At 35.9% G+C, this 18,813-nt stretch overlaps 1 protein-coding gene across 2 annotated transcripts in view; it reads left to right on the forward strand.

Moving 5' to 3' along the window:
- Window positions 1-373: 373 nt before the first annotated feature.
- Window positions 374-18,813, forward strand: part of DNAJC10 (DnaJ heat shock protein family (Hsp40) member C10) — a 46,607-nt gene continuing 28,167 nt past the window's right edge. Inside the window, exons 1-11 of one of the 2 annotated variants that reach the window (XM_019661196.1) lie at window positions 374-797; window positions 1,395-1,433; window positions 2,592-2,940; window positions 3,994-4,159; window positions 5,704-5,754; window positions 11,021-11,103; window positions 11,330-11,461; window positions 12,450-12,543; window positions 13,628-13,705; window positions 15,406-15,449; window positions 16,113-16,247. In XM_019661196.1, the coding sequence (XP_019516741.1) occupies window positions 2,737-2,940; window positions 3,994-4,159; window positions 5,704-5,754; window positions 11,021-11,103; window positions 11,330-11,461; window positions 12,450-12,543; window positions 13,628-13,705; window positions 15,406-15,449; window positions 16,113-16,247 (987 nt within the window). In that variant the 5' untranslated portion in view covers window positions 374-797; window positions 1,395-1,433; window positions 2,592-2,736. The remainder of the gene's footprint in view (window positions 798-1,394; window positions 1,434-2,591; window positions 2,941-3,993; window positions 4,160-5,703; window positions 5,755-11,020; window positions 11,104-11,329; window positions 11,462-12,449; window positions 12,544-13,627; window positions 13,706-15,405; window positions 15,450-16,112; window positions 16,248-18,813) is intronic. The other variant, XM_019661195.1, reaches the window with a different exon arrangement.

Here is an 18,813-nt window from a genome sequence, read left to right on the forward strand (position 1 = left end):
CAAAGCATAGAGTATGCCTAGCACCTAGATTCTTGCTATCTAAATATCATTCTCCAAAAGATCCAGGGCTTCTTATAGAAATGGCTGGAATCAGGGCTGAGGCGAGAAAAGCACTACCTCTTCAACATTCAAGTCTGACCATGAAATCAATGTCACTTCATTCAAGCTTTCCGTTTTCCACAAAATTTCCCCTTTCTGTCCCACCCACACGAAAAATCCTGTACAGCCCTGCCTTCCCTTTAAGAGCCGGGTCACAAGAAAATCGCAAGCCTAAACCCGCCCTCCGGGTTTCTCCGTCACCATAGCAACGGGAGCAGGAAGGGGCGGGCCTCGTCGTCCCGCCTCCGGCCCGGGGCGTGCGCCAGCCCCAGAAGTGCGGGGGCGCGGACTTTGCTGTTCTAGCGTGTCCTTCAGCTCCGGGTTGAAACCGGAGCCGGATTTCGCACGGACGGCCACGTCAACCTAAACCTACACCACCTCCCCACCCCGCAGCCGCCGCACCCGCAAGGCCTGCGGCCGGTCCTCCCAGGCCGTGCCATCCACGCCTTTCCCACAGTGCCCCGCGCCAGGCCCCGCCCCGGCTCGCCCTGGAGACCGGCGTGCGAGCCGACCGGAGGTGGTCGCGCTCTCTGCTGCCGGTGCGGCTCATCCTCCCCTCATCCCGAGCTCCGCGGCCCGGCGGTCTGAGAGTGCGTGTTTCCTTCCCGCACGCACAGCTTGCGCTCGGTGGGGTTGGGCACACCGCCGGGGATTGAGGATGGGGGAGTAGCTGCAGAAGGCGATCCCGCAACACCGAGGTGGGCATGGGTCGGGGCTCTGATGGAGCCGGCGGCTCTGATGGAGGGAGGGCCGAACTACCGTGCTCCTGAATTGGCCCTCTTCTCCGCTCGGCGGCTGATTTACTGTGTTCTCGCTCCCCGTCTTCCTCCCTGTTACCTGTACCGCCCTATCTCCGGCCAGCGGCTCCCCTCTTCCTGCCCCGGTTTCTCATTTTGGCCTTAGTTGCTCGGGCTTCTTTTTCCCTTTTCCAGCCTGAGACTTCAGACACCAGCAGCACTTGACTATCTCTTTAATCCAATGTGTCCACCTTTACCCTCTCCCTGCTTCCTATTCTAGAGTGATGGCTGCAAGAAGGCGTTCGTATTGCCTTTACCTGCAGCTTCCTTCCACCTGTCCTTGCAGCTCAGCACAGAGCAAGTCAGTCACACCCACGCTGAGAGCAACTGCTAGGCAGGACACATCACTTGTCCCAAAGTGGTGTTTGAGAACATGTTCTCTGTTTTTTCCTAATCATTGTTTTCTAGTCTGGATATTAATTCCATCTTTAGATTTTACAAAGGTTCCTTTCTTTTTTCTGTTTTCTTTTTTTTCTTCTTTTTTTTTTTTTTTGGTAGCATGAAAAGGAGGGGATTAGAAATGAGCCACAACCACAGGTAAGAAGAAAAACACTACACATTTAGAATTAAATGAAGAAAGCAGAAACTGAGGATGCTAGAAAGGTTAGATTTTTTTCAGAGCATTGAGACCTTTGGAATTATACAAGTTTAAATAAATGTCTGATAAAGTGGAGCTTATTTTTTCCCTTACACAGTTGAACATGTCTAAATAGCTGGTTCCGTTTTTCTATTTTTATTTATACCAAATGTAAACTGCAATAAAATTACGCTGTTAACTTGCAGTTATTATCCTATTAGTCCCTACTTAAATGTAAGCAATCACCGTCTGAGAAAACTCGGGAAAAAATGGTCTAAGTTGTCTACCATAACAATATAAATTCACTGTCATTTTTGGAAGGGTTATGTGAAAAATACAGACCCTTTGGAACGACCCTATACTTCCTTCTAGTCCCCTCAAAGGCCGTTTCCTGTCATGAAATCTGATGAGAATGAAAACTTAAAGCCTTAGAGGGGTGAAGAAGTAGCCAAAAAGGAAGTGGTGTTACAGAAACATAACGCTTAAGCTGGGTAGAAAAAGGAAGGAAGCCGTTTTTTCCCTCTCCCTTGTGTTCTGGGGCTGATCAGAACAAATTGCCGACTTTGTTTTTAACACATTGAGGACGGGGCCTTTAAATATATAGTCGCAAATCTGCATCACCGGTCCACAGTGTGTTAAAGTGTTCTACCTATCATGTTTCCCCGAAAAGAATACCTAGCCAGAGAATAGGCCGTAGCATGATTCCTTCAGGATATGGAGGGCACACACTCCTCACATGAGGGCTTTATGACGTGTTTCAGGTAGAAAGGTGCCTGTTCCCTACATTCCTTCAGTTTCAAATAGTATGCAAGGTGCCATATTTTGGCACCTAAAATCATGCTATGGCTTATTTTCTGGCTAGGTCTTATTTTCGGGGAAACAGGGTAGCTACAACCACACACTACCTTTTGCTTGCGACCTTAAGTGATTTCCCAAATGTGGATACCTGGATATGGAAGCAGTGAAAGGGGCCCTCGAAAAATAGAGCCTGGAGCACTTACCTTGATTTGCCATTTAATGGAGATTGTATTGCTGACCATGTTATTTAATAAGTAGTGTTATTACTGGGTTTGGGATTTTTTTAAATGCACTTTAACTACCTGGTCTTCTCTCTTTAGATTAACATTTGGGAGAAAATTTCGTGATGTTCGAGTAATCGTTGGAGTAATGTGGACAGAAGTTCTCAAACTTGCATATTACATCATCTGGAACCAGCGGTGTATCTTAACGTTCACTTAAATCAGATCTTGTATAAGAAAAAGAATGGGCGTCTGGTTAAATAAAGATGACTATGTCAGAGACTTGAAAAGGATCGTTCTCTGTTTTCTAATAGTGTCTATGGCCATTTTTGTCGGCACAGATCAGGATTTTTACAGTTTGCTTGGAGTATCCAAAACTGCAAGCAGTAGAGAAATTAGACAAGCTTTCAAGAAATTGGCATTGAAGCTTCATCCTGATAAAAACCCGGTAGGTAAAAATTTCTTTTTAAGCATATCTGATTAATGTATTTTAGTAACTTTTGATATCTACTTAAATTATTTTAAAATAAGTGCTCAAAATGCTTAAGAGCAATCACATCTCAAAAATCATAATTCAATTCTGTACTAAAAACTGAAGAGCAAAAGGAACAATATGAAGGCATGTCAATACCAAAAATGCAATTCCCTCTTAATTTGAAAATTAATTTCTAACAGTTCTGTTACAAGTGTTAATCCCAAAGCAGACAAAAATGTCTGTGAAGTAGTTGAGGTACTTTTCTTAGTAAAGTAGATTGAGATCAAGTATTTGGAACAGGAACAAAAATTATTTCCTTAGAACTTAGAGAGTATGTCTTGCTAAAAATGGCAGTAATAGCATGCTAATAATAGCATGCTTCAACATTTTTACTATTTTCACCCATGCACAAGTCTAAGACCAGGGTCAGAAAGTATTATAAATAAACTTGAGTGCGGCCAGATCCAGTTAATTCCAATCATAAATATTTTATTATGTACCCAATAATATAATTTTTCAAAACTAAATTAATTTTAATTCTTATGGTATCTTTATAATTTATCTAATTTTTTCATATTGAGATTTGACACTTGTTAAGGAGAAAGATATGGTTATAATTTTCTAGATAGAATTTTTAAAATAGGATTATTTTATTTTGATTGCATAAAGCTGAGCACTGAATCAATATTTTTCTAAGACTTGTTAGTTGGTAATCTTTCCCTGAAATCTACATTTCATCGTTTTTAGGGTTATTTTTTTATTTTTCTTTAAATTTCAGAATGTGATGTTTTTAAGTTTCCAAGTTTTCTTGGAAAAGTTTCCACTTTTCTTATTTTTTTTAAGATTGTAGTTCTTTAAAAATCCTTTTTTATTTCAACCCATCATAAACCGCTTCATATTTTACTACTCCTTATCTTGATATCTATTCTCCCAGAAACCTCATATTAAATTAAATGTACATATAGGTTCTAAAGAGACTTGATTGTGTATCTGAAACAGATGTTATATCTAATATTTTTTTAATAGAATAACGCAAATGCACATAGTGATTTTTTAAAAATCAATAGAGCATATGAAGTACTCAAAGATGAAGATCTACGGAAAAAGTATGACAAATATGGAGAAAAGGGACTTGCAGATAATCAAGAAGGAGGCCAGTATGAAAGCTGGAATTATTATCGTTATGATTTTGGTAAGATGATATTCCTTATGAAATTCTTGGGGTTTTATTTGGGTAAATTTAGAAAATTAATTGTGTTTTACCACTTAGCTTATGTAGTTAATATGTGTCACCTTGACTCTTTAACATGGGAGTGGAATTCAAAAGGAAAGTCAGGTGGTATGTAGATATTATCTGCACAGATAGAAGGTGTTTTGGTCATAATATTGTTAAATACTTTTAAAATAAGGATTGCTATTTAATTAAAAATATTTGCAGTAGAAGTTAAATGTTAAAGCCTTTCAATATATTGGGTTGTCGGAAACGTCATCATGTATTTTTTCTGTTTTTCGTTGCAAAGATGTGTCATGACGTTTCCGACAACCCAATATTTAGAGCATCGTGTTTTCCAAGAAAGGCTAAATTTATCCCTTTAAGTTTAATAGTGGTCATTTCAGTAGAAATGCCACTCTTAATGGTTTAAGGTATTGACAAGAATAAGAAGTGAGGCAAGAGCAGAAGAAGTAAACAAGTTAAATCGAGGGAAGGGGAAAGTAAACACATATACCTAGGCAAGAGAGAGCATTCAGATACCTAATATTTCTCTTAAGTCATTAATTAACCTCAAATGCAAGCTAGCAACTGTAGTATGCTTTTATATTAGATTGAATAAAACATTTTCAATTTATAATTGGAATACTTGTTTCTCAAGACTGAGCTTGCTTTTCAAAGTAGCATTTTCAAGTATATTCACAACAGCTTGATAGCCTATATCAGGTGTCAACAATCTACATTTCACAGGCTAAATCTAGCCTGCCATCTGGTTTTTTGTAAATGAAATTTTATTGGATACAGACATACCTTATCTCATTTTATTGCACTTCACAGATGTTTCTTTCTTTCTTTCTTTCTTTCTTTCTTTCTTTCTTTCTTTCTTTCTTTCTTTCTTTCTTTCTTCCTTCCTTCCTTCCTTCCTTCCTTCCTTCCTTCCCTCCCTCCCTCCCTCCCTCCCTCTTTCTTTCTTTCTTTCTTTCTTTCTTTCTTTCTTTCTTTCTTAACAAATTGGAGGCAAAACCTCCACCAGCAAAAAGATTACAACTTGCTTTATTATGATACTGTCTTTATTGCTGTGGTCTGGAACCGGACCCGCAGTACCGCTGAGGTATACCCATATAGTTTTGTTCATATATTTACATATTGTCTATGGCTTCTTTCACACTTTAAGAGCCAAGTTGAGTAGTTGTGACAGAAACCACATGTCCCACAGTGCCTGAGATATTTACTAATTGCCCTCTACAGAAAAAATTTGCTGACCCCTTGTCTATATCCATCATTAATATTATTTGGATACTTTATATAGTAATGATAGAGAAATTGTCTCATATTGGTTTTAATTATTGTTATAATTACATTTATATTTACTTAATAAGTTTGTCTCTACCTCTGCCAATATTCTAAAATTTGTAGCCATAGAATATAATTTTGAGCAATACCACTTATTAAGAACATAATTGAAAAGTAATTTATTTTTATGATGAAGTTTTAATTTTATGATTTTTACATACTTTTTAAATTAGGTATTTATGATGATGATCCTGAAATCATAACATTGGATAGAAGAGAATTTGGTAAGTTTGTGGGCATACAATTTTCCAAAACTAGTCCAAGACCAATTTCTTTATCTAAAACGCTTGAGGACAGATGTATTTAGAAATGTTTTGGATTTTTGCAAGGTTATATGGTACATATTATTTATTAAATAATGTTCTATAGCCGTAATTAAGATTTTCACGTAGCTTCTTTTATTATGGTCAACTTTCCTTCCATTGTCTTAATGAACTTTTTTGACTCTCCTATACAGTAACCACAATTATTCCTCACATTTTGCAGATGAAGAAATGAAATTTGGAAGGGCTAAGCAACATCCTCAACATTCTATGTGTGTGTGTTTGTGTATGACTGACAAATTTGACATTGTAATGAACCAATATTTATTCTTTTTTCTATTAAGTATTTTCCACATGATTAAAAGGTTTTTACAACATTTAAGAATATGTAAAGTGAAAAAAAGCCTAATACAAAATTGTATATGCAGTATAATACAAACCATGCAAAAGGCATACATATATATGCATAGAAAATGAAAGCTGGACGAGAACAAAATAAAAATACCTGCACTGATAAAAGATAGTGTTTAGCAGAATGTGGGGCAGTATAATATTTAAAACATTAATATTTCTGCAGCAAAATATATAAGTATGTATACTAAATAAAAGAAGTAAAAAGAATACATAACCCATATCATTTCAGGATAGGTTTTCATGCCAGGTGAGCTGGCTGCAAACTTACAAAAATACAGCCTCATAGCTTTTGGAAATTTAGAGTTTTAGATAAGTATGTGGTTATTTTGGAAGCAAATTTAATTTTATCTGTGATTTGTATGAAATTGGATATAAAATACAGTTCTGGATTTCTGACTGCATTTTAGAAAAATTTAAATATTGGATTAGATTCTTACACTTTCAGACTTTGTGTAATAAAATAGGTTTATTCTTCCTTTTCTACTTCAAACCAATATATTTTACCTGGAATCAAATTTCAGTTTTATTTTGCTCTGTTACAGCCTCATTTAATTTAGAAAATTAAAATAGCATACTAGCTACAAAACATATATGTGATAATTTATCATATATTATCTTTATAAAAAGATGTATTACAGTCACTTGATTTTTACATTTTCTTCTAAGCAAGAATTACACTTTATTCTTATTTTCTTTATGTTGGTGAGCTCAGGCCTACAAAATAGCTATTTAGTACATTTCTTTGTTAAAAGTTTTGTATGTGAACACTTGAATAAGTTCTAAGGCAAATGAATCAAAAACATATCTTCCCTACAAAGGAAATGGAAGAAAATTGAATTCATTTTTATTGTGGGTAGACAGAACTGATACCCCTGTCACAAGCTGGCAGAATCGTCACTTTTCTGCATGTAGTTATATGAACCTACTGCTTTTCTCATAGTTATTATTGTCTCTCATAGCCTAGATTGTCAGTAAGTGTATTGTGGTCCAAATGGAGCAGAAAACTTTGGAATTAGATAGAATTGGAGGAACTGAACAAAACCAGCAAGCTCACTAACAAATGAAAGGTTCTCCTGATGGTTATATTGCACATAGACTCACTTTTGCCGATGTGTCACTATGAAGAAGAGGTTAAGAACCGCTAATAGTTCATATTGGACCCCAAAATAATAGTTAAAAATAAATTACAGCCACAAACCCTTAGAGATAATTTTTCAGAAATAATTAATATTGATACGCTTAATGCAAAGTTGCCACCCTTCCATTTGCTCTCTAATGCTAGGCTACATGTTCCTAGGCTAAGACAAGGTGATCCTGAAGTTTTAGTTAAAGAAGCCAAGGGACGAGAGCAAGCATGAAGAGCAGTATCAAGTTGTACTCACGTAAATATCACATTAGCCTACTGTTAGTTTGTGGGTCTCTTTCCATTACCAATTGTTTCTGTTGGTTTGAATTGCTTAGCCTTGTCTTTTGTATAACTAATTATATAAATAATTGTGGAGTTAATTTAAAGTTATGTATATTCTCTTCCTCCAGAGAGGAGTTACGCTTTCTTCTGGCTAGGGTCACTAACAATCTCAGATCAGCTTTACCAGACAGATTGAAATGATTCAAAAGCTGAGCTTTGGACTTCCAGAGAACTGGTCCCTTTCCAGTTCATCTTTATTTACAGGACGCTTTCTTAATATGTGTCCTGAACGCCATTTTTCTCCCTCTAGCCTCATGAATTTCTTGGAAGCTCTGCTCAGTTTCTTACCTATGAACTGCCTCTTCTAGAGGTGACAAACGTTGGCACTCTGATTTCCACGTCCTCCCACACCTTGGCCTGCTAATTCTTCACTGCATTGGTCACTGATGCTTTCAACAGAAAACCTGTTGAAAATGAAATCTGTTGAACAAAATCTATATTTTATTCTGTTCTGTAGTTGTAGTGGGAGAGTTAGTCCAAATTACATAGATCGCTTTTATCAGGAGCACAACTCTAGAATGTTCAACTATAGTATAGAAGAGTAAATGTGATTAATAAATGCCACTTTGAAAGCTTTAGAAATGTTCTCATCAGACTTCCTGTCAAGATGGCATAGATAAATGCTGTGCTCCCCTCCCATGACCATATCAAAAATTAAAGCTATTGGGTTGTCGGAAAACTCATGACGATTTTTTCTGTTTTTCATTGCAAAAATGTGTCATGACTTTTCCAACAACCCAATAAATTATAGAACAACCACCGTTGAGAACCATCTGAAGACTAGCTGAACAGAACTCCCATAACTATGGATATAAAGAAAAAGCCACGTTGGGACCGGCAGGAGAAGCAGAGATGCAAAGCAAGTTAGTCCCACACCCACATGTGGCAGTTAAGAATCAGGAGGGATATCTCAGCTTCGGAAGTGCCCGTTGAGGAGTGAGGGGTTCCAGCCCCACACTAGGCTCCCCGCCCAGGCTTGGCAGTTACAGAATAGTCAGAAGAATGTAAAGTACAGTTTAGGGAAGATAGTCAATAGCATTGTAATAACTACATATGTTGTCAGTTCAGTGTAAGATTTATTGGGGAGATCACTTTGTAAGTTATATAAATGTCTAACCACTATGCTGTACACCTGAAATTAATATGTTGAACATCAACTGTAGTTGAAAAATAAAAATTTTTAATGTTCTCATACTTCCCATTAGACATGGTGCATGTTATTTTTATATGTCAGAAAAGTGTACACATATATGTACACGTACATATATAAAAGTATATAATCAGTCATTATAAACGAGTTCTAGATAGTATCTGCAAAAACAGAACATCTCGCACTTAAACTAATCATTCTGAAAAGTACCCACACAATACAGGCATCCTTTTGAAGACAAGCTCAAGAAGTTAAAGAGCCCAGAACACCTCTGCCATTTTTTACATTTTTCTAGGCTAATAAGCTATTATAGTTCCATAGGTATTAACAGACATCAGCTGGAGTGTAGTTCAGAAGCAAAATTTGCATTTTGAAATATATTGTATTCTGGGTCCCTGAATATGTAAAAACATCCCATTGAGCTTTGGTAATACAGTATTAAAAACATTTTAACCTTATTCAACAACAGTGGAAACTGGGCAAATATGTTAGAAGTGCTCTATGAAAACAAAGCACCAAGATAGGAGACATTTGTACTGCAAATAAGGTTTTATGTCGCAGTTAGATGCTATTCAGATTTGTTGTGCATCGTATTTTTATTTGACTTATGAACAGTAATACCTAGTCTAATTATTGCTCTTTTTATATGTAAATAACTTCTTCATTACTTGTTTATAGCTAATAAAATATCCTGTTTCTATTTAAGTTTGCACTAAGTCTATTAAGATTTTACCTAAATTAGTACCAATTGTTAGACAAATTATTAATAGCACTAGTTGGGTAGACTAAGTCAACATGGGAATCATTTTGACCAACTAGATAGTCTGTTTGTCAGACTTTCTAAACACTGCCAAAAAACAGCTGATAAAATTCTAAATTATACACTTTTGTCTGTAATGTACAGGTTAACTGTTCTCCCCATAGGTTTGTGTGTCTTATAATTGAAATGTAGATGAACATTAAGCCCTATATATGTTACTAATTAACCTGAATCAGTTACACATATTTAGAATAGTATGCATGTTTTGATGTCTTCATGTAATTTACTTACTATAACTTACGAAAAATATTTTTTAAAATTGATGTGATTTTGGTATGGAATTAATGGAAACTCTTTAACCCAGCAGTTCTCAACCTTCCTAATGCCACGACCCCTTAATACAGTTCCTCATGTTGTGGTGACCCCCAACCATAAAATTATTTTCGTTGCTACTCTATAACTGTAATTTTGCTACTGTTATGAATCGTCATGTAAATATCTTTTTGTTTTCCGATGGTCTTAGGTGACCCCTGTGAAAGGGTCGTTCGACCCCCAAAGGGCTCGCGACCCACAGGTTGAGAACCACTGCTTTAACCAAAAACAAATTGTCTTCACTTATTTATCTTAAATGTTAGAGCACATCCTTAGTGTTCAGATTTTTAAATGAATAAATTTTTATTTTTTTTAATTGGGGGAGGGGAACAGCATTGGGAAACCAGGGAAGGGGACAGACAAGTTGCTGTCCGTTTGTTCTTCAGTCTAGTTGTGGAGGACGTCGCTTCACTGGCCCATGTTGGTATTATCATTACACTCTTCCCAGCTGAGGTAGTCGCGGCAGCCCAGCTCCAGGTCGAGCTGTTGTTCACCATCTTAGCTGTAGAGGGCAGTGTCACTGGCCCTCATGTGGGATCCGAACCAAGGTCCTGCTGCTCAGAGCTGGCGTCCCAAGCCGACTCTTAACCAACACGCCACTCGGCCGGCCCTTAAATGAATAAATTTTGTTGATTTGCATTAGATCATCTTATAGATTATACTACATTATATTCTCCCTCTTCCCCCTCTCCCCCTCTCTCCCACTCTCTTTCTCCCTCCTCTCCTCCCCGCCTTTCATTTCTCTCATCCACACAAACTTACATGAAGTTTGACTGTTGCTTCCTTTCTTTTTACAGCTTCATAGTGACATGTATCAAGCAGTTCAAGACTGCTTCTTATTCAAATATGACCTTAAAAGAGTTTTTTTAAGGTATTAGTTTGACAGTTGAAATAATGTTTTCTTATAAAGAAATAATACAGAAAATGATAAAGGCAGTATGAAAGATGCATGACTAACATTTTTTTTTCATTCTGATCTCAACAGAAATTTTTTAACTAAAATAATGCATAACAAATCTTTTAGTAAATCATCCTAAGTTGTTTCCATTTTATGTACTTTTAGATGCTGCTGTTAATTCTGGAGAACTGTGGTTTGTGAACTTTTACTCTCCAGGATGTTCACACTGCCATGACTTAGCTCCCACGGTATGTACATTTCACATCCTGATTAATCTGTTATTTGAGTTTGTTTGAACATACTAGGATTTTTTCTATTAATAGTAATTATAACTATCACCAATACTATATAATTCCACATATGGTTTTATTTGCTAAAAATGCCCTCTTTTAAGAATATATAGCTTGAAGAGTGTTCAAGGGAAGAAAAATGATCTTATCAGAGAAATACTTATGTTTTCTATTTTTCTCATAGTGGAGAGACTTTGCTAAAGAAGTGGATGGATTACTTCGAATTGGAGCCGTTAACTGTGGTGATGATAGAATGCTTTGCCGAATGAAAGGAGTCAATAGTTATCCCAGCCTTTTCATTTTTAGGTCTGGAATGGTAAGGGATCAAGTTAACATTTTTTAAGTTTATGGAACTTTATATCAAGGAAAGTACTAAAAAAAACACAATATGTGAATTTGTAGAATGTTTCAATTCTTAAGTCTTATTTTAGGTGCTGTCTAACTAGGCTCTAGTAATAATAAACATTTTGGATTATATTATGAATACATAACGAATGATGTCATTAACAGTTGACCCTTAAATAATAACGTAAGGGTTAGAGGCACCAAATCCCTGTACAGTTGAAAAAACACATCTGACTCAAGTGGGCCCTCCACATAACGAAGATTCCCAACCTCCAGTTGGTCCTTCAACAACACAGGTTTGAACTGCAGACAGTTGAAAAAATCCCAGTGTAAGTGGGCCTGCACGGTTCAAACCCACGTTGTTCAAGGATCAGCTGTACTTTGCTCTATGTCAAAATTAAATGTTTGCCAATTTCAGTTTCTGTATTTAGGAACATAATGTAACCAATATGCACATTCTACTTTATAAAGTATTTCACAGGTATTGTCTCATTGAATATAAAGTTCTGATATCCCTTCTTTCCAGTTTTAAGTGATAAAACTGAAACTAAAATTATTATAAATAGTATCATTAAATGTCTTCCATGAAATCTATATAATCAAGGGTCTCAGCATATGATTTGGAAATATACTGTACATTTGAGAGACAGTTCTTACTATATTAGTCAAAACAATGTAGTATCAAAATTATTTGGTATTGGGGCAGCCGGTTAGCTCAGTTGGTTAGAACGCAGTGATCATGGCACCAGGGTTGCCAGTTCGGTCCCCACATGGGCCACTGAGTTGCGCCCTCCACAACTAGATTGAAATAACTACTTGACTTGGAGCTGATGGGTCCTGAAAAAAACACTGTTCCCCAATGAAAAAAAAAAATTTTTTTTTTACTTATTTGGTATAATTTTTAGTGGATTTTAAAAAGAAAAAGTAAAAGATGTTTCTCTTTTTATAAAAAAATATAGGCTGCAGTGAAATACCATGGTGACAGATCAAAGGAAAGCTTAGCAAGTTTCGCCATGCAACATGTTAGAAGTACAGTGACAGAATTATGGACAGGTAATTTTATTTTCTTAATTTGCTTGATGTTCAAGGATACTTTGAAATTGGTATTTTAAATTTTTCAGTGGCATAAAGTATTTTTCCCACGCTTCTTAGGAGGTAATTGTGCCATTTGTTCTGACCTCTACTAAATAGCAGGCATTTAACAAATGAATTGCAATATGTATGTAAAGAAACTAAAACAATTAAGATGTGGGGAATGGATATGAAATGGGACTAGATGAAGGCACAACTTTCAAAGTGCAACTGAATGTTTAATAAACCAAGTGCTTTATTGCTTTAATAAGTATACTAAATCAAGCAGTAAGTTAAAGTAAAACTTTAATTTTAAAGTTTAAAAACTCTTCTAATCTTAGGCTTTTAATTCATCAAGTGACTCTAGGTGGGTTATTTAACTACTCTATACTACCCATGAAATGATATTATTCACATCAAAGTGATGCTCGTATCATTCATTGAATACCAGTTATGTGTCTAAAGCAATGTTAAATGATAGGGATATAGTAATAAAATACATAATCCCTGACTTCAGGGACCTCATTATTTTAGGAAGACATTGGTAAACCATTAATAAAATTAAACGTAGTAACTGTTATGCTAGAGGGAAACTTAGAGAAGCATGAAGGCTATGGAAGAACTCAGGGAAAATAAAAAAGGTTAGAAAATACTTCTTGAATGAGGTCAGACCCGATCTGTCATGAAAGTGAAGAGGAAGCCTTAAAGGATAACTGTATTTGGAAAACTGGCAATACTTCTTCAATCTAACAAAAAGATGAATATTTCAGTGGAGTGGCATGGGGAAAAATATGGCTGACTAAATGGGTAGACAAAGTTCAGATCACAAAGGGCTTTACTTAACATTTTGAGTTTCTTAATGAAATGATGAATTTAGATTTTATGCAATGAAAAAAATTGAGAGCCAGTGAAGGAATATGACATCCTTAAGAGTATTTTTAGGAAATCCTAAATATTACTCAGAGTGGATTGGAAGAGGGTGAGAGTAGAAGAGAAAAAACTGTTTAGAAAACTGTTTTCATTATCAAGTAATAAGTGGTCAGAAATTTGCTTTTTTTTTTTTAAGGAAATTTTGTCAACGCCATACAAACTGCTTTTGCTGCTGGTATTGGCTGGCTGATCACTTTTTGTTCCAAAGGAGGAGGTAATTTTATTAGTTATTTTGTTACAATAAAGAGACCATGACATTTAATTTTTCAGCTTTATTGAGATATAATTGACATAATAGCATGTAACTTTAAGGTGTACAACTTGTTGATTTGATACATTTGCAAAATGATTATCACCATAGCATTAGCTTATCTCCATCCTGTCAAATAATTACCATTTCGTTTTCATGGTGAGAATATTTAAGATGTTCTCTTTGCAGCTTTGAAGTATATAATATACTTTTATTAGCTATAATCACTATATGCTGTACATTAGATCCCCAGATCTTGTTAATTTTACAACTGGAAGTGTGTACTGTTAGACTAAGTGACAGTCTTAAGTATGCTATTATCATTGATTATTCAGTACTTCAAACTACAATTTATACCCAAGATTACAGGTTTTTATTTAATGAATATTTACCTTTTTTGTTATTTTACAATTGAGAGGTTTTAAAATTATTACTTTCTTAAAGTATCATTTATGGTTTCCGTTTGGTGAGCAAGTTTTTCAGCTTAATCATACTCATGGTAAATTGTACTTTCAGATAGCCACAGATATATTTGGCAGTTTGCAAAAAATGATTAGTTGTTGACAGATATAATCCTCCCAAAATAATAATTTTTTTGAGTCATTGACTTGCCTCATACTTATGTATATCAAAAATGTATACATGTTTGCCTCATAAATTATATATTTGAAGATGACAACTTTCCATTTCTAGGAACCTTTCCCCCAGTAGATTAAGTTGAAAATTCAGTACCCTACATACAAAACCACAAACTGTAAACTGTATTCAAGCAATGAGATTGGTTAAAAAATTGGTCCCAGTATTACAAAATATCCTAATTCATTAATACATTTTCATATGTTTAACCCCAACATGGATTTTCACCCACATTTCACCTCTCAACCTTTATGCCGATATGTTGAGAAGGTATTGCCTTGAAACTAAAATCAACCACTAACCCTACCCTGTAAGGCCTACGCATATGTTAGGAAAGTATTGCCTTGTGACAAAAATCACCCTTAAACTTAGTCTGTCCTTGAGGAGTTTGTCATTCTGGCATAATGCACAGATTGCTGTTCATTCCACACATGAGGAAAACTTTTAAAACTTTCTGACATTCTTTTACTTTTATCCCAGGTAGATTGATTTTACCTATACCTATAGGCTCTGTGATGCTCAGCTCTCTTTCTTCTAAATCTATCTCATTTTGTCCTGGCATTCATACTTACAGAACTTTCATAAAAATAGTGACAAAGCTATTTTAAGACTGTATTTTAGTTTAAGGATTCTTTACATATCTTTATCAAATAGGCTCATTACATCTGATTTCCCCAAAATGAGATAAAAGGGGATTGTTGATAGGAGGAGAGATTGGAGAGTAAGGTCCTAAAGGGAACTTGAGAGAAAATTACTCCTATTCTCTTTAGCTAGAAATCCTGGGAAATAAGGGGAGGGAATAAGAGAGAGAGAGAGAAAATGAGAGTGAATGAATGTGTGTGTGTGTATGTTTGTGTGTAGAATGAGACTTTGACCTCAGTATCTACCGAGTAAATAAAGGTTTCAGTATTTACCAGTAGAGCTCAGTTAATTGCCTTAGAATCAACATGATTGTTTGGGAGAAAGTCAAATAAAAGTGTAGACTTAATAAAACTGAAATTGCCTCCTGTTTTCTTTTTTTCCTCTAGATTGTTTGACTTCACAGACACGACTCAGGCTTAGTGGCATGTTGGTAAGCATCAATTGTTTTGTAAAACTATATTGCCATGTTAAAACACACATTTAAAAACTGATTCCAGATATTTTCTGTGGTAGTTTCTTGAACACTTAACTCACTTATCTGTAATCTTTCTTGTTTTTTGAGAATTATATTCATAGCTATAAATAGCTAGCTAGCTGTGTTCAATGCATTTTGACATGTGATGCTTTTGCTATCATTCACTTCAAAGCATTCTGTAATTTAATTACAAAATGCTCTCAAACCAAAGACTTAAATATATTATTGTTTTTGTCATTTCCAAACCTTATTTTTGTTGTTTTGTTTTGTTATATTGTTATTTATTTAGCTCTCATCATATTATCGTTGGGGAATAGTTTTTGTTGATATTTCAACACTGTTAAAGCTCCCTTTGTGTGTTGGGAGTTTACCAGTTACAAAAATTATCAAAGTTCTATGTGTACTCAAAAGTAATATATTTTCTGTATGTGGTTAATGTAATTTTTATGTTTATTAGATCAAATTTATTAATTATGTTATGCAAATCTGCATCATTTTTGAGTATTTTTTTCAAAAGTTTAATTTATAATAGAAAAGTTTTTTCGCTAAATAAAGCTAAACCCCTTTAACTTTTTCTTCTACTTCCAACACGGCCTATTTTTTTTGTTTTCATTTTAGGATGGTCTTGTTAATGTAGGATGGATGGACTGTGCCACCCAGGACAACCTTTGTACAAGTTTGGATATTACAACAAGTACTACTGCCTATTTTCCTCCTGGAGCCACTTTAAATAAAGAGAAAAGCGGCATTTTGGTATGAATCGTTTTAATTTCTTTAAATGCACACATGTTTTCAAATACATTGTTTTGTAAACAGTGAGCAAGAAAATGAATCAGTTTATATCATCTGAATGTGGAACATTTAATTATTTAGGACAAACATTTCATCTCTGGGATTCTGTTTAATGCATACTTCAGTTTGTAAACTCTGCTATAAGAATTATTTTTATGTGGAGAAAAGGGAACCCTGGTGCACTGTTGGTGGGACTGCAGATTGGTGCAGCCATTATGGAAATCAGTATGGCGGTATCTCAAAAAACTGGAAATGGAACTACCGTATGACCCAGCAATTCCACTCTTGTGTATCTATCCAGAGAAACCCAAGACGCTAATTCGAAAAAAATATATGCACCCGTATGTTCACTTGCAGCGCTATTTACAATAGCCAAGACATGGAAACAACCAAAATGCCCATCGGTAGACAACTGGATTAAGAAACTGTGGTATATTTATACAATGGAGTATTACTCCACTATAAAGAAGAATGAAATCGTACCATTTGGGACGATATGGATGGACTTAGAGACTATTATGTAAAGTGAAATAAGTCAGTCAGAGAAAGACAAATACCATATGATCTCACTTATATGTGGAATCTAAAAAACTGAATGAACGAGGAAAGTAAACAGAAGTGGTCTCAGAGATATAGAGGAACAATTGATGGTTGGTAGTTGGAAGGGGGTGGGGACAAAGGAGAAGGGGAAGGGATTAGACAGCATAAATAGGTAACTACAATATTACCACAGGGATATGAAAGACAGTTCGAGGAATATAATTAATGTTGTAAGTATTTTGTAGGGTGTCAGATGGTCCCATGTCTTGTTAAGGAGACCACTTCATGGATGGGGTAGAGGCTTGATCACTGCACTGCACATCTGAAGCTGATGATGTATAATATTGTATGTCAACTATAATTGAATATATAGTCACGGGATGTAGAGTATATATATAGTGTGGGGAGTGGAGTCAAGGGAATTTCAATAGATATGCATGATAATGGGGGGAGGGGAGTGGGGCGGTGGATTGGGGGAGGGGGTTGTCACTTTGAGGGGTAAAAAGTATAACTAGTGCACTGTGTTGTACAGCTGAAACTAATTTTTAAAAGTGTTTATTTCACAATAAAAAAAATAATTATTTTTAAACTGGCATAAACTATTATACTCTTAAACTCCAAACATATGGAATACATTCTTAGGTTGAATGAATTGTCATTTATTTGTATATTTTCTAATGTTAAAATATAGATCATTGGTAGGTTTGGTTGGAACCCAGTATCTATTTTTTTCAAAGTACCCTGTTAAGGGCCAGCCAAGTGGCTCAGTTGGTTAAGAGCTTGCTCAAGAGTGTGAGCTCTGAGCAACAGGGTTGCCGGTTGAATTCATGGCCCGAGCTGAGCTGCCGCTGAGCTGTCAGCAGGTGGCAGGATGGCTCAGTTAAAAAAAATAACAAAATCAGAGTAACCTGTTAGATTCTGGTATAAACTCAAGTTTGGAAATCTGCAGGTGTGTTTCACCTCCCTAATTTTATGAATGAGGAAACTGAGGTTTAAGCTAGTTGTCAAGGAGTTGAGATAAATAATGGGATATAAGACAGGTCCCTAGGGAATCCCAAAAGAAAAGAAGACTAATAAAGGACAAACTTCCTTTAGTTTTCTGTATTTTAATTCTTTTTTTTATGTTGATAAAGATTCGTATTCATTACAGAAATTCATATATAGTATAGAAATGTTTAAAGAAAGATGCACAATTTACTAAAATCAAATCACCAACAGACTAGCACCATCAAATTTTGGTAAATATCCTTCCACTTCTCTACTTACCGTAGGTATGCATATAATTATCACTTGGTGCTACAACTCTCCAGTATTATCTGTGGCCCAGGTCTCTGCCCTCCACTCCAGACATGTACATATCCTACTGCCTGTTCATCATCTCCACTGGGATATCAATTGGTGTCTCAAACTTAGATTCTGTGACTCATCATAATCCCTCATAAATCTGCTCTAGCCACACCGTTCCCCATCTCTGTTGATGAAAACTCCATCCTTTATCATTCAAGCCATATACTATAGAATCATTATTGATTCCTCTATTTCTCATACCCTGCAATCAATTCATCTGGAAAATCTGTGGCTATCTTTAAAAATCTTTTCATAGTCCACCTCCACTGCTGCCAGAGCACTTATTACCTTGTAACATACACCATAGTTTACTTATTTACTCCATTATTTTTCTCCTGCCGTAAATTTTAAGTTTGGATTTTTCACTATATCCCAAAGGCCTAGAAGAGTATCTGGCTCATAAGTACTGTATATAGTACATGAGTGTGTGTGTGTGTGTGTGTGTGTATGAAATACATATAATAGTGGGCCAGCCGAGTGGCGCGATGGTTAAGAACTCGCTTGGGATGCCAGAGGGCCCCGGTTCGGATCCCACATACGAGGGCCAGTGACACTGCCCTCCATAGCTAAGATGCTGAACAACAGCTCAACCTGGAGCTGGGCTGCCGTGGGTCGCCGGCGACGGCGTGGGCTGCAGCCC

The sequence above is a fragment of the Hipposideros armiger genome, unplaced genomic scaffold, assembly GCF_001890085.2.
Source record: "Hipposideros armiger isolate ML-2016 unplaced genomic scaffold, ASM189008v1 scaffold_338, whole genome shotgun sequence".
Lineage (NCBI taxonomy): Eukaryota > Metazoa > Chordata > Mammalia > Chiroptera > Hipposideridae > Hipposideros > Hipposideros armiger.